The sequence below is a fragment of the Colletotrichum paranaense genome (genome assembly GCF_030867605.1).
Source record: "Colletotrichum paranaense strain IMI 384185 chromosome Unknown Scaffold_4.1, whole genome shotgun sequence".
NCBI lineage: Eukaryota > Fungi > Ascomycota > Sordariomycetes > Glomerellales > Glomerellaceae > Colletotrichum > Colletotrichum paranaense.
The window spans coordinates 566005-580650 of NW_026848962.1; the positions used below are offsets into that span (position 1 = coordinate 566005).

The 14646-nt window shown below is 52.4% G+C and overlaps 3 protein-coding genes across 3 annotated transcripts; 1 reads left to right on the forward strand and 2 right to left on the reverse strand.

Annotated features, from left to right (window-relative positions):
* Positions 1-2725: 2725 nt before the first annotated feature.
* On the reverse strand, positions 2726-5680 carry CPAR01_05164 (uncharacterized protein; the record flags this gene model as incomplete). The annotated part of the gene is made up of 7 exons (XM_060489443.1): positions 2726-3492; positions 3666-3892; positions 4049-4215; positions 4322-4592; positions 4774-5133; positions 5243-5302; positions 5484-5680. 7 exons carry the CDS (start codon positions 5678-5680, stop codon positions 2726-2728), a joined length of 2049 nt encoding a protein of 682 aa, XP_060350909.1.
* Positions 5681-6235: 555 nt separating this feature from the next.
* CPAR01_05165 (2OG-Fe(II)oxygenase) lies at positions 6236-7621 on the forward strand (the record flags this gene model as incomplete). The annotated part of the gene is made up of 4 exons (XM_060489444.1): positions 6236-6522; positions 6621-7309; positions 7409-7497; positions 7565-7621. 4 exons carry the CDS (start codon positions 6236-6238, stop codon positions 7619-7621), a joined length of 1122 nt encoding a protein of 373 aa, XP_060350910.1.
* Positions 7622-11026: 3405 nt separating this feature from the next.
* CPAR01_05166 (uncharacterized protein) lies at positions 11027-11857 on the reverse strand (the record flags this gene model as incomplete). Its single annotated transcript, XM_060489445.1, has 1 exon — positions 11027-11857. The coding sequence occupies one exon, from the start codon at positions 11855-11857 to the stop codon at positions 11027-11029; it is 831 nt and encodes a 276-aa protein (XP_060350911.1).
* Between the last annotated feature and the right edge of the window lie 2789 nt (positions 11858-14646).

Below are 14646 nucleotides of genomic sequence, written 5' to 3' on the forward strand. Positions count from 1 at the left end.
GTGGCTAGTACTGCAGTTTTGATATGCGTCACGCCTTCACGAATCACACCGCAACTACGACTACGCACGTAACAGATGCATACCGACTACAGAAACACCATGCCAGCGATTCCAGGATATCCGACAAAATTGTAATCGGTCTTCGGTTTACTGCAGCTTGCGGGTCTCGGATCGCTTTGTTTGTAGCTTTCGAGGCGAAGCGAAGCGGACTCCGTAGGCCAGCGAAAATGCCGAGAATCGTACAATCTCGAGCTGTGGACAATTTAATACTCGATTCTTGGATTCTTGCAGCTTCCAGCTGAGTATGGCTTGGCGTATTGCTTGGTTCACCAGAATGGGCAATTCGCAAACGGACAGCAAACGAATGGACAATACGCAGCAGGTTTTCACCAGCCCCTCAAATCGAATACGCGCGAGTTCACTCTCGAATACCCGAGTCCCGAGCTACTTGGGTTCCAGAAACGGGAGGAAATTAAACAACAAACAGCCTGACAGCTGCAGAAGCGTGGTTGGAGTAGTGGTTAACTCGTTGCCCTCCCATCATCGGCAAAGGCAGAAAGTAGGTCAATATCTCTCCCAAATACGGAATTTCGCTGACCAAACAGCACTGGTTCGAACCCGGTGCCGCGCATCGAACAATATTTTTCTTTGCCAAGTGTTCTTTGCATTCACATCGATCAACGATTCTCTCTATGTTTAGAGACTATGTGTTACACGCGCCGTCCTTTGCATCCTCGTAGACAAGACGTAGGTCGAATGCATTTTTGGAAATGCTTATCGCGCTGTAGTCGGTGAGTAAATACTAGTACTGGTGTCGCATACCAAAGGCTCAATTGTTAACCAGATAGTCACTTCGCTTGGTTACTAGACCAAGGGCGAAACCGACTCCACGAGACTATATACAAAGAAAGCTATGTGGATGGAAGCTCCGGCTAATGCTCGACCGGTGGACGATATCCTTTGGTGTCAAAGCCATAGTTGCCGTCGATTGGCCACTACAAATCGGTGACGACTATATTTTTTCTCTATACCCTACTCTACTGCTCTATGCGTAGGGAGGTATGCGGGCGACGACGGTCCAGGCTGTTGAGCTATGGTAGATCGCGCGGTGGCGAAATGCCAAAATCGTACGATGGCGTCCAACGACCGAGCGGCCGACGGGAGCCCGTCGATTACGAAACTCGACTAGAAACCGACTTTCTACTATAAGGCGGCCTATAAACGAGTGTATCAGACAATTGGGTCCAAGAACGGTGGTTTTGGGAGCGCATTGCCGCATTTGCGGTGCATCGCTGTCTTAACTTGACGAGGCGTGGACAACCTTTGATTTTCACTCCGAGGCGTTCACGACGGTCACGACGGACATTCTCAGGCGCATTATGCAGCTCTTAAGCCAAAGAGGCACGCAGAGCTTTTGGGAATTCCCCTGGAAAGGTCGCGAGAAATTCCCCGTAGCTGCCTCCAGCCAGAGAAGTTTTGTGCCCTCAATGACATTTACAAGACATTTTAGCAGCCGTGGCGCAAACCGATTTCCCTTGATGAAAGGGCACGAGGGGTTATTCTAAATAATTGTCAGTATTGTCTCACAGTAAGTTAGCTTGAGGTTCGGCCCGCAGTTGGACTGACAGAGCAATAGTCTTCGCCGCAATCTCCAATCCTGCGGTCGACTTACACGCGATGCGACATGAACGATTTGCCGTTGGGCGGCCAGGCAACCATGTCGCGAACTCCTTGCATAAATCCTCGGATCAATCGATTATAGATACTATAGGCGCGTGCGACGCGATACCGCGGTTCAGAAAGCCATGGTCTTCATTTCGACGCAAGCGGAAATGCAACGGCTACCCAGACATGACATCCAGACGAAATCAGGTGTTTCATACATCATTGGCGTGATCCCCCGTGTGCACTTGGATGCGCTCGACCTTGGATGGACAAAAAAGAGTTCACCTCGGTAGGCTACCTCTCTTGGTGCTCTTGCTGGGAATCGAACTCGAACTCGGAGCCTGTCGTCGAGTAGGCTGTGGGCGTGATTGATTGTTGACCTTGAACCACTCCACCACTCAGCCAGTTTGACCTGACCCATCGACCTAGACGGGCGCCTGCTGGCTGGTGACAGGAATGGGATTGAGGGGGTACATGAAGGCTTCCTGTGTATTCAGATGGGGAGCCTGGCGAACTCGAGAGTATTCAAAAAGTGTGTATTCCGGCAGAGGATCGCTTGGAGACTTCACGGAGCACGCCAGCCTTGCGAGAGTTGCGCCAATTTCTCCAAAGTCTCAGTATTGAGAGTCTTTGGAAATCAAATAATCACGACAAAACGGCGGAACACAATCCCCAGTTACTATTTGCTTTTGCGCAGGTACGAGGGCTCCGGGTAGTGAAAGGCTTTCACATTGAGTTACGTCATTACTTACAGGTTGCAAACGTTCTTCCAAAAGAACGAATCAGATTTACCAATGGAACTCGCTCGATATATGAGGAACAACGCGATTTCTGGGGGAGATTTGGGCGTTGTGCGTCTTTTTCGGAGCCGAAGCCGGTCCAGGAAGAAGACAAAGGGCTGGGGCGAGAAGAACAAAGGTGTCCGGCGTGCGACCGTTATTGCTTGAAATTCTTGCCACAACCACGCTCATGATTTTCCTTCTTTATGTATTTCCCAATTTCCAAGCATGTTTTGCTCAACCCAACGGCCTTGCTTTGACGGACGCGCGAAGTCGCGACGTCAAAAGAATGAGTGTTCGCCGAGCCCAAGGTGGCCGCCGCTGAAGAAGATATCCATTGTCTCCAGGGAGAGCGACTCGTCAAACTCCGGGACCAGCGTCGCTCCCGTGAAAGAGGATGGATTATGGTTATGTTGGCCCGGTACATTGTCCTGATGATGATGTGTCCAAGTCGGTGTTGCCGTCGCGGCTGCGGCCACGGCCGACGGACCCCGAAGGCTTCCACTCCTCACAAATGACACTCCCACTTCCGGCAACCCATGGCCGTCGCCCCCGGCAGTAGTTCTGGCTGTGCTACCAGCGCGGGCTTCCGTCCTCTCCGCTACTTTTTTTAAAGCCCTCTCTAGGCCGAATTGAATCGCAGACGGTGCGCTGTTCCCTCGGACGCCGTTGTGCCTCTGTGCCGCGCGGAGGAGTTCCAACACCGCATCGTCACCCTCGCCCACGCCCGCACCATCACCTTCAAGTAAGGAAGATCTCTGCTCGTACTTGGAGATGATGAGCATCGCGTATGCGACACATAGGCGGTGGAACTCGGGCAGCTCCTCTGCGCGGGAACCGGGCATGTCGACAAAGGCCCTGACGACGTCTGTCGCAAAGGCTCGCACGCGCGACTGCGTCGTGTCGGGAGGGCTTTGCGGATCCGCGTTTCTCTGTCGTCTATCCGCTCGCGCATCGGCCGGAACAAGTCTCGGTGAGCTGGACAAGGAGTCTTGATCCGAGGTGGCTTGATCGTGTTCGAGTGAACGCCGGGCGAGGATGAGCCACGCTATTGAGTAACTTATCCTCAATGTTGATGCGGCCGGAAGATCTGTTCAATCGATACGTCAGCTTGTACCATGATGCCTGCTAGCATTACAATTGATGGACATGTCGTGGTCGGCGCCTTGTCTTTGAATGTACGTCGTCGCGTCGCGGGGATCAGCTGCGTTCGGTACTTACCAAATAGGTAATTCCACCTCGTCTTCCACGCCGAGAGCTCTTCACATGTGCCGTCGCTTCCCAAGTAAGATCGTTGCGCAAACTTGTCTTGTAGGATCATGTAAAGCATGATCTCGGCGTAGACCATGGCATCGAGCATTGTCGGCTTCTCAAAGTTGAGTAGAAGCTTGCACTGCAGAAGGTATGCAGCCGGTACGGTTGCTGGTCGACTAGTGGTCGCGGCCCAACTGCATATTGATCGGCATTAGCAATATTCTTAATGTGTTTGTTGGTTCTACAATCAGTACTGTAGATCCTGTTCCAACAACGTCCACCTTCCTTTTTCCAGATCTATTTCATTCCCTTTATAAATCAAAATATCAACCATGGCAGGGGAGACTCACTGGAGATTTACCAAGCACGTGTTGGCCCAAAGTCGCATGACCCTCTGGTCCTCATCTGTCGATGTCCTTGATTTTGTCCGCGACAAGACTTCCGAGAAGTTAATGCTCAACATAGCCTGTTGCGCACAATGTCCGCTCACCAACCAGCTGTCGATGTATTCCGGCCCCTGTTTTTTGTTTTGCATCAGTCAATCTGCACCCAAATATCTTGTTCACTGATTTCTTCCTGTTCCACGTTTATGGATCTCAATGACCATGTATGGCACAACGTACCGATGGTGCTGAAGCCCATAAAGCCATAATCATGATGCCTGTCAACTCTTCCAAAGGCAACGGGCTCGCAATCATTAGCTGACCCATCTGTAGGCGCACGTGCTCAAACACACGGCGGTGTAGTACCGACGAGCTGTGCTCGGAAAAGCGCATCGCGTGCAGACAGCAGGCATCGTGTAAAAAGGGCGAGGCGTGCCGGAGGTCCCTGTTCTTTGGGGCGAGGTCGGCTTCGCTGTTGATTAGGAGGGTATTCCGCCTTCGACTGACGAACCTATGTATCGCGGATTAGCAAAATGTTAGCTAGTTGCCAATACGACGATGTAGCTGTGACAGACATGTTGGCGAAACATGATTCGCCCACCCGACTTCTAACATGCATAGTGGTTTCTTTTTCCTTCCTAACCAAGCTCATGTCCAAAGTACTTGAGGCAACGTTGAATAAAAGAACTCACTCTGCAACCAAATCACGAGCCGTCTTGTCGTCCAAAATACCTGACGAAACGACATCAGCTTGAACATCGAATGTCCTTCGATAACCTCCACTCAGTTGGCTTCCAACTTTTCGGACAACTTCTGCTGGAGATAAGTAAACATGTCGGTCTCCTGGCTCGACGTCCTCGTTTTCCCTGGCCTTTTCAGAATCGTGATCGTCGACAACACTCTTATCGGCCGGTGAATGTTGCTGCTGCGGTTGATGGAGTCTCTCTTGGCGCCCCGTTGCCAACGCCCGTCTCACTTCTGGCCGGCTGCCCGATGCTAGCGCCTGCACCGTTGCCTTGAGGTCTACTATAGACGCTTCTAGGCTTCGGAACCTGCCGATGGAAAGTCAGTTAGCGCTTTGGTTTCGTAAGTATTACCGTATTAGGCAAATGGTATAAAACCAGTGGACCAGGGGAATATTTCAAGTCATGGGATTCATACCTTCCCTCCACATCAAGTTTGGCCGGTGGTTCGCGCGAAGAAACTGAATGGGTATCGCCGCTGTCGTTCCATGTGCAAGTAATTCTACATTCATCAGCTCCTCTGAAACTTCTCTTCCAATTGGTCGGATTCTCATGTTGTAAGGGGGAGCCCTCGTCACGGTTGCAATGAGGAAACGCGAATAGCTCGAGCGGCAACTTATCAAACCAACAACAACCCGGAGCGCCGATCATCAACTTACCTCAACGAACGACACCTCGCGCACGCCTCGGAATCCTCGTCGAGTTCACACCGACACTTCTGCCTCCGGCACGTGTCACAGGAGAGGATCCGCCTCTTTCTCTTCCGGCTCGACTCCTCCATCCCCACCACATCCCGTCGGCTGTCGTCGCTCAACCTGCGCCGTCGCACGCTTGGCGTTTCGGCTCCGGCGTGCATATCCTGCCTCGGTCCGCTTAATCGATTACCCACCTCATAACCTTCCAGCTTTCGGGAGATGGGCCGGATGCGATATAGTTGCAAGCAAGTTGTTTCGTGCCGAATGAAGGGAACGGAGAGAAAAAGTGTAGGTAGGTGATCGTTGGTGATCGGACGGAACAGGAGATAGCCGGATGACAGTGGCCCTTTATGTGTTGGCTCATGTGGAGACCCACGTAGCGGGGCAGCGCGATTGGGGAAGGAAATAACCGGAAATCGACGGATAGGTGATAACCTTATCTCAGCACCTTATCCTGAGGATAATCTTCGACAGCATGTAAGGAGTTCAATAGTGGCGGCAGTAAAATGTTGAGTCGTGTAACGTCAGCTTCAGGTATTGAAGTTTTATATATAGCAGATCATTACCCCCACTCTGACATGTCGCATTGCCGACATTGGGGGATACCGGTGCACCAAATCACGATATTGTTCGACTAAATATCATTTTGATACTGATCGCTTTGAAGATCGTGGCGCTCCAGAGGTTCAGGCTGTAGATCAAGTGTGCTTTTTAAAATGACCGCAGCAACCGCAATCGAAACTGTTCCCACGGGAAAGAAGAAGGTCATGCTCAATACTTTTGATGGGCCGACTTACAGGCTGGTGTCCACGAGCCCACCTAAAGACTGCACCCTCGACGACGTGCCCATCATCGACTTGAGCGGGCTTACAGGCGACTTTGAAGAACGCAAAGCGATTGCCCTGGAGATTTTGAGTGCTGCCAAAACCAGCGGGTTCTTTTACATCAAGAATCACGGCATTCCCGAGCAAGTGATCGAAGCGGCGCATCAAAAGGGAATAGAGTAAGTAGGCTCGCCCACTTACCGTGTCACTTAACCCGAATCCTTTTGCAGACCATGCGGATACGTTTCCAGAGACATCTGAGCTTACTCGAAACTAGGTTCTTCAAGCTTCCCGAGAAGGAAAAGCGAAAGCTCACCTCCAACACATCGGCCTACGGGTACACCGGCTTCCGGGAGCGGCAGGCCAACCCGAGCGAGACCAAAGATAGGAAAGAGGCCTTCCTCTGTCATTATGAACCCGAGTTCGATCCTCTCCACGAGAACCGGCTCGACCAGGTTCCCGTGAACGTCAGAGCGCATTTACCTCGGGAGGACTTTGAGTGGACTGACGATGGCGATTCTGCCGTCCTTCCGGATTTCAAGGCCACAGTGTTGGCGCACTGGCGCGAGTGCCTGGCCCTCTCCCGCCGTCTTATCCGTGTCATTGCTCTGGCCCTCGACCTGCCGGAAGATTATTTCGATTCACTCACTACCTACCCCGGCGGTGACTTCGCAATAAACTTTTATCCTGGTCACGGGGACGAGCCGATTCAGGACCCGGACGAGGTCGGCGTCGGCGCGCACACGGACTTGCAAATCTTGACTCTTCTGTGGCAAGACAGTCACCGAGGACTGCAAGTGCTCAACAGTGCGGGGGAGTGGATGTGGGCGCCGCCGATCCGCGGCACGTTTGTTGTTAACATTGGCGACTTCTTCATGAGAATGACAAACGATAGGCTCAAGTCGACTGTACACCGCGTCGTGCAGCACGGCAGAGAGGACAGGATCTCCATGCCCTTCTTCTTTGGTAAGAGATTCTCCTTTTCATCATGAGGTCATGAACTTGGAGGATGATGCCCACCTTCTGGTTCCCTTTCCACTGATCGATTGTCTCGCAATAAAACAGGATTCAATTTCGACCAGGAGCTTGGCGTCCTTCCGACCTGCATTGATGAGAGTAGCCCGGCAAAGTACGGACCGGTGACGTGCGGTGAGGTGAGTCTATGCACCCGATCGGCGGAATCGCTGATTAGGAAAGTGCTTTCTGACGTAGTATTGACAGCTCATCGCCAAACGTTTGGCACTAGCAAAAGTTGAAATGCCACATGGTAGCAAGTAGTGTGTGGTTGTGGATTAGATGTGGACGAGGATTTAGCCTTCGAGTTGTGAGCGGTCCAGACTTCCCAGGTTAACAAGAGGGCCTCGAACTATGATGGAGACTCCGGCAAAATGCAGCAAATACCTAGTCAACAGTGAAACCTAAGAAGAGCAAAGCTGGAGCCCTGATACTTTGAGCGCGGCCTGTTGATCTTTTCCTCTGATCAAGTTGAACTTACATACCAAAGTAGTAAGGCGGACCGACCACCTGTTTGTTGGAGCTGGTTGGACGACGTCGGAGTTGTATACGTACGCAGCCTAGGCCTCGGCTTCCCAAATCCATCGATGAATCTCCATCGCCAGGAACTCCACGTCTGACTTGCCAGCCCCCATGCGCCCGCATGCGCCGTGACACTAAGCAGACATGGATACGTGACTATTCTCCACCTGACGAGAGGATGACAGGCTCGTTGGGTTTGGAAAGGGAAAAGAATTGCATTCCGGCATACCGTACTCCGTAGGCGCTGGGATGCTGGACCGCTCCCGGCCATGTCTCCACAGCAGAGATGGGGTTGATAGATGTGGAATCATTGTTTTCCTAAAAACGAGAGCTATGGTGCGATTTGCATCTTCGACCGGCCCATGATGCTTGACGGGCAGAACTGGCACACCGCCGACTGGTGTTCCGCCGCATGCCACTAACACGTTTGACTCTTGACTATGGCCGTAAAGGAATGACCGCTAGGGGAGGCAGTCTTGTACCAGTACATTGTCGAACTGGAGAAAGTGAGAAGTGACCAATATCGAGACAGGTGTGAACTCTAGCGGGATGAGGCGGATCGGGTCGTTGTAACAGGCCGCCAGGGTGGTAAGTAAAACCTCTTGAGGTCTGAGGATGCAGATTTTGGCAACTGAATCGTTTGAAGCACGCGAACTGAGACAGCCGATACCTTTTGATAGTCGTTTCCCGCGGCGACCCCGCATCATTGAAGGCTCAGAAATCGGAAGGAATTGGTGCTCAAGTACGGATACAGATACTGAAAAATATTGATCAATAACTGGCCATATCGGGCGCGATGTGGGAACCATTCTCCAGTTGACGCCAGATATCTCCTATTTCCCGGTGTCTCGATCTGGAAGGTCGGTGTCGAAAAGCCCATAGGCAATGAGGTCCTAATTCAGAAGCAACGCTTCCGTGAGACGAATATCGAAATCCATGCTCAGAGAGATCAACAGCATAGTGCAATAAAGCCATATCGATCAGGGAGAACTCCGCCAATCTCCGCACAAGCTCTTCGTTGTGACTGTTAATTAGCCTTGTCATCACCCCCGGATGTCATCACTCCAGATTGAGCTTCGTTCATAGATATGCATCGACGGTGCACGATATCATGCGCTAGGAATGCGGTCTTTATCAGTCTGGTTGCGCGATGGCGAGAGCAAAAGCTGCTACGAGGCCAGAAGAAGTACCGGTATACCGCGCAGCAAACGAGATCACCTCAAAAGTGCCGCTCCATTGGATACGAACGGCAAGATGCGATCGACTGTCTCCGCGTGTTCGGACTCTTGCCAAGATATGGTGGCTCAGGCTCCAGCATTCTTTCTCGGGAGGGGTTGTGAATTGTATCCGTAAGGCTCGATGACGGACACAACGACTGCGATCGAGGGGATGATATGCTCGGCGCACGATCCGGGGATTTAGTAGAGGATCGGTTTGAGCAGGGGTTGTCGTTTAAACCCCACTTCTTCCCGCTAGGAGAGAAGGTGTTGATGATCCACCCGCAATGGCACGTCCACTATGAACCAACGGCTGGGCGTCCAAGCGCGTTCTGCTAATGAGACAGTCGAATCTGATTTCTGAGCCCGAGGAACAGAAGAGACATGAATGACTACGGACACGCTAGTCTGGTTAGCACAGTCAAAAGCGGTCAAAACGTGCTACAACCCATCTTACTCTCCTTCCATACGCTGGTCTGGCTGAGCGTGTGTCAGATTGCATTGACTTTTCTAGGGGTCTTTTGCTAGAACGATATGCCGGAGGACACGGAATGCCCCAATAATAGTCGCTAGAAAGAGCGATAGTCAGCGCTACTTGAGGGGCATTTCCCCAATGAAGCTGAGGTGACTCAATACAGCTGACTTTCGCCGAAACAAGTGGCTTCGTCTTGGCCCCTGTCATGGCTTTGTGTTTCAACAGGGTCGCAACCTGTTTACTTCAGCTCAATAGCGAACATGCAGGTCGCGCCGACCACATGGAACCGGTAGTCATTGGCTAGCTTGAAGCATTTGACAGCGGTTCAAATCTGGGACCAGAACTGAAAACAGCAGCCAATCGAGGCTGCCTCCCAGGGCGCAGATGATGAGAGTTTGAAGATCAGAGCAAGAAGTGACCGCCCCGCGCGCAGCTGCTAATGTTACCCAGTGGTTCCAGTGCAATCCCGGCCCGTCTTCTGTTTGAACCCTGGAGAATAAGCTCGATCAAGGACCGGGTACTCTTTGACAACCAAGGTGATTACTGAGCAAGCCCGGATTATCAAGTCCGGGTGCAGAGGATCGGCTGAAGTACCCGCCCAAGTGATGGCGACGCCTTCAGTTAGCGAGCACGCGCTAGGACATATAGCTATCGGTAGTGGCAGAACTTCTGCTAGACATTGTCTTTGATTCCAAAGAAGCGTTCCGTGCGTGGACGTAGGGCTGACGAGAGCCTCTCCAGTGACTCCAACGAACCACAATGGCGGTGGTCTCGCATGCTTGGTGCACTTGCCGGATCGGGTGAGAAAAGGGGAGGGTTTTGTTGGGGCTGATGGCGCTGGTTGGCGTTGGGAGGCGGTCGACGGCGGTCTGCCAAAAGGCTAGCTTGCTTCTAAGCCGATGAGCCAAACCACAACTTCGGAAGTGACTATTTCACCTTTGGCACTTCGAAGCGAGGGCGGGGAGAGAGAGTCTAGGCCTGGACCCAACACTGGACGTGAATCTCTCGGTATCTGGATTTTGCCAAGTGCTAGCCGCCGATAGCGCATCGTCTTCCATATAGATCCACCAGGCAGGTATCGTCCAACCCAGTAGCTTGGGGAGGCTACCATGCCTGCTTCCACGGAATGGGAAAACGATACTGGGTTGACTTTGGCATTGCTGCTGCCGTAAACTTGAGATGCCTAGTTGCAGAGCAACGAATGTGACATCGAAGATATTTACTAGCCGCAAAATGTGGACGATGGCGTAGCGCTCGGATGCTCATGACTCGAATTGAGATGGTGAATCTTATACGAGATACCAGAGAGTTGTTTGAGATGAATGCTATGCCGAGCAGTTGTCAACGGCATCAAAGCAATATCGAGCGAGTAATCGTAGCGACTCGACTACACACCTTTGTCCTAAGCTGACGTTGCTATCTGACCAGCCAGATAAAGCGTCTCATTGACAAAGGTTAAGTGCCAGGAGCAAAGATGACTTGAGTCACGGCAGCATCAATGGAGCTGTGTAGGTAATCGGCCGAGAATGAGGCTGAGGCAATGGCGTCCAGAACAGAGCCCCAGTATGTCGTTGGTAGCCGCTGAGAAACTTGGTGGCAGCGACAGTGGGTTCGTTCCTCCGGATCGACCAGAAGCAAAGCCCCCGTGCAGTTCCGCTCTGATATCTTTGTACTGATACGCGGGTAGGATTCGAGAGGGGCTGCTGCGAAATGGACTGCGGTTCCCGAAAGCCTCCGGATATGCGGCGTTAAACTTGTCATGCGTGGCCGTCCTGTTGTTGGACGGGGTTGCCCAGCCAGTGTCAGCTCATCATGGCATCCGGTCGACAGCTGTGCCACGGCGTGCTGCAAGCCAAGCCGGGGATTGACGTGAAGACATGGTGTCAAGGATGAAGTGGTGTCAGGCTTGGGAGGGATGAGGCGAGATGGCGCCCGATGAATGGTCGAGGAGCAAGCAAGATGCGCGGCTGGCGACTGCGAGCGGCTGGGTCGCTGACAGAATGGAAGCTCCTTCCATTTTGCTCCGGCAGCTGTCAGGCATTCAGGATCGTGTAACAGTCGGCTTGGGGAGCAGCAGTCGGAAATGTGGAATCGATGAATGACGGGTGATGGGGAAGTGAGAAAAGAGGGTGGTATCTCCGTTCGTCTACTCCGTATGTATTTCGGACTTGGGTTGGAAGAGGGCTCGAGGCCAGGAAGGTATCGTAGGTACGTGGATACCTCAGCTATGGCACAAAGATACTTTGCTCTCTCGGATTCGAAATAGATGGAGACGTTGGGAGTCATGAATCAATCAGACGTGTGCAGTGCCCGGAACGCATTCACCGTTACCTTACAATGCCCTGGTGATAGGATCCGCGCCTCGGAGATTATTGGTCAGCTTGAGAGACCGCGCTATATCTTGATCATCCGTTCAAGGTTAAGCCAACCAACGTGTGAAGGTGCCCCCAGCAATTGCGCCTCAGGATTCAGGTACGCATGGATACCTTGCCCATTGCCTACTGTACTCAATAAGCCTGTGATGGCCCGACAGATGTTGGTCAGCAAAGAGATTACATGGGATGGATGCCATAACCTGAGGCAGGCGGTTACAGATCACCGGACTTACGGCTTTGGCACACCTTTACCGAGTACAGACCTACAGGGCGTGAGGGAACTGAGAGGCTGAAAGCCCAAGGAGACAACCTAGGCAGATTGGGGAGCTGTCCCGCCAACTCAAAGGCGAGAAACCTCCGCTGGGCCAAGCATATGTCAAGGGTAAGTAATAATAGTCATGGCTGGGTCTTACCACGCGCATTTCTTTGGGTGATCTTGAGATGGAGCATTTTATCAGATACCGGATCAGAGTCAGATAACACCCCGCCGCCTTTTCAAGGCCTCTCAGAAGTTACAGGGTGGCTTAAGAGGTAATTAGGTATGCAAAGCACGGTAAGGTAGGCAAATGGGGAACACCTGACATTATTATTTGCAACTAACACAAACCTTTGAAGGCAGCATCGAACTCGCGTCAAGCCTGTTCAGGGTCCTGCTCTTCACCGGAGCTATGCAGGGCTCGAAGGTTCCACCAAGCTCTCACGGCAGGTAAGCCCATCCTGCTCAACTGCCTCACTTCGCCAGCGGACCCTCGTCTCTCCGGAGCCTCCAGTTGAATACGACAGTCGACAAGCGGCTACCCCAGTAAAATACTAGGAATGTAGGCCTACTAAGAAAGGCAGTGACAGCAGTGTTCTCTTTCTCTCCTCGTGGGAATTGTCGCTTGAACCTTGCCTCTACTGCAGTACTCCGTACAGGCCCTAGTCTCCAACTACGCTTGGGGAGAGGGATCAGGCAGGCGGAGCATGCGCATGCCGCGATGCGACAAAAATCCCATGTAATCGTACGCAGGTACTTATGTCTCTACGAAGTATTCTCTGTGAATCAATGCGCAGGAGTAATTATCCGCCTGCAGACATGACTACGCATCAAATGACACTCTTCCCATTACAAGAGATTGAAGGAAAGAACTCTAGAGAGGGAGAGGAAGTCTAGAAGAGCGGGCGTGACATGTAAGTTTTTGACCCGTGCTTTCCCTCGATCCCACGCGCACCTTCCTTGCATATCGGGTCGTCCCTTCCAACCTAAGACACTATTAGCGACGCACAGCCGGCGCTTCGCCTTGAGAGCCGAGGTGCGCTCCTTCTAGAGCGAAAACAAGTCCACAAGGTACCTTGGTCTGGGCAAGGGAAGATGACGTGGACGTCTACTACCTAGTGCCAGTGTACAATACCTTAGGATACTATGTATGTAGGTACGTTCATTTCGACAGAGAACATGCTGGGGAGCACAACGAAACCCTGCAAGCCCTCAAGGTATTTTCTTCTTACCTACTGGCCCTAAGGCACCTGAAGGTAAGGTAAGTGAAGTAAAAAGTTCTTCTCCGATTCGGGAGGTGAGGACGGATAAGGCAGACAAGTACCTAGGTTCCGTCGGAGTGAAAGTGTTCGGTACATGTGGTGCGTGTGCGTGTGCTGTCGATGGAACTCAATGGCAGGCAGGCCCTAAACAACTCTCGCGATTTACTTCTCAGGCAATGTAAGTGGAGAGTTTATAAGAAGCCACGCTAGCCATTCCGGACCTGGATTGAACAGGACTGGATAGTGACACCAGCAGGCTAGCGCGGGCTGGTTCCCTAGGTCAGGTAGGGCCCTTGGTCATTGGAGGCCGAGTTGCGAGCGGGCGAGGACGCTGGCCCCAATTAGGAAGAGGCAGATCTGGCTCAGATCCAATTCAGATGAGATGGCCCCCTCCGATGGAACCTTCTCCCACACCCCCTACCAGACTACCAGACGGCCTAGGGAATCCGACCACTCACACTCCCGTCCACCCTCATCGCCGGCCTCCCCCCGCTCACCGAAGACGCATCGCAATTTTGGGTCGTGAGGGGCCAGCCGGAGCGACATTTTGTCGGAACCCAAGACATTGCGAGGGAGACTTTGGATCCTTGGGAGGCTTGAACGCTTGCACGGCCCGGACTTGTGCTCCACAGCTTTTGATCATGGGGCGCTTTGTTTCGGCCGCCGCGTGAGAGCGCGAGAGAGGGTCAATTAATACGGACACAATGCGAGAGTGCGCGACTGCCTGTCTGCAAAGTAACCTCCCAGTGACTCCCCTCGCGGGCCTTGCCCACATCTCATCTATTCGACAGCACGCTAATTGGATAGGTACATGTACATAGGTTGACGGAGGGGAGGGAGGGTAGATGGCCCTGCGGCACTTTTTGAAGTCACCTCAGGTCTGGAGCTTCACGAGGAAGGAAAAAAAAACACACAAGAGATGAGGCACGCCGCACGGTAGGTCACGACTTTCAAGGGTCGTCTGATGTCCGGGGCACTTTGCATGCCGCACAACATGTTGAATTCTATCCTCGAGTACGGAGTACTCCATAAGGAGGACCTACCTTAAGGTGAGATGGGAAGGTGTCGACTGGACTGCCCGGACTAGCTAGACGTACCTTACCTACCTACTTGCCTCTACAAGGAAGATACGGAGTACTTTACGAATGCTCTGCCGTCTATAGAGTGCCTGAATACCTCAAA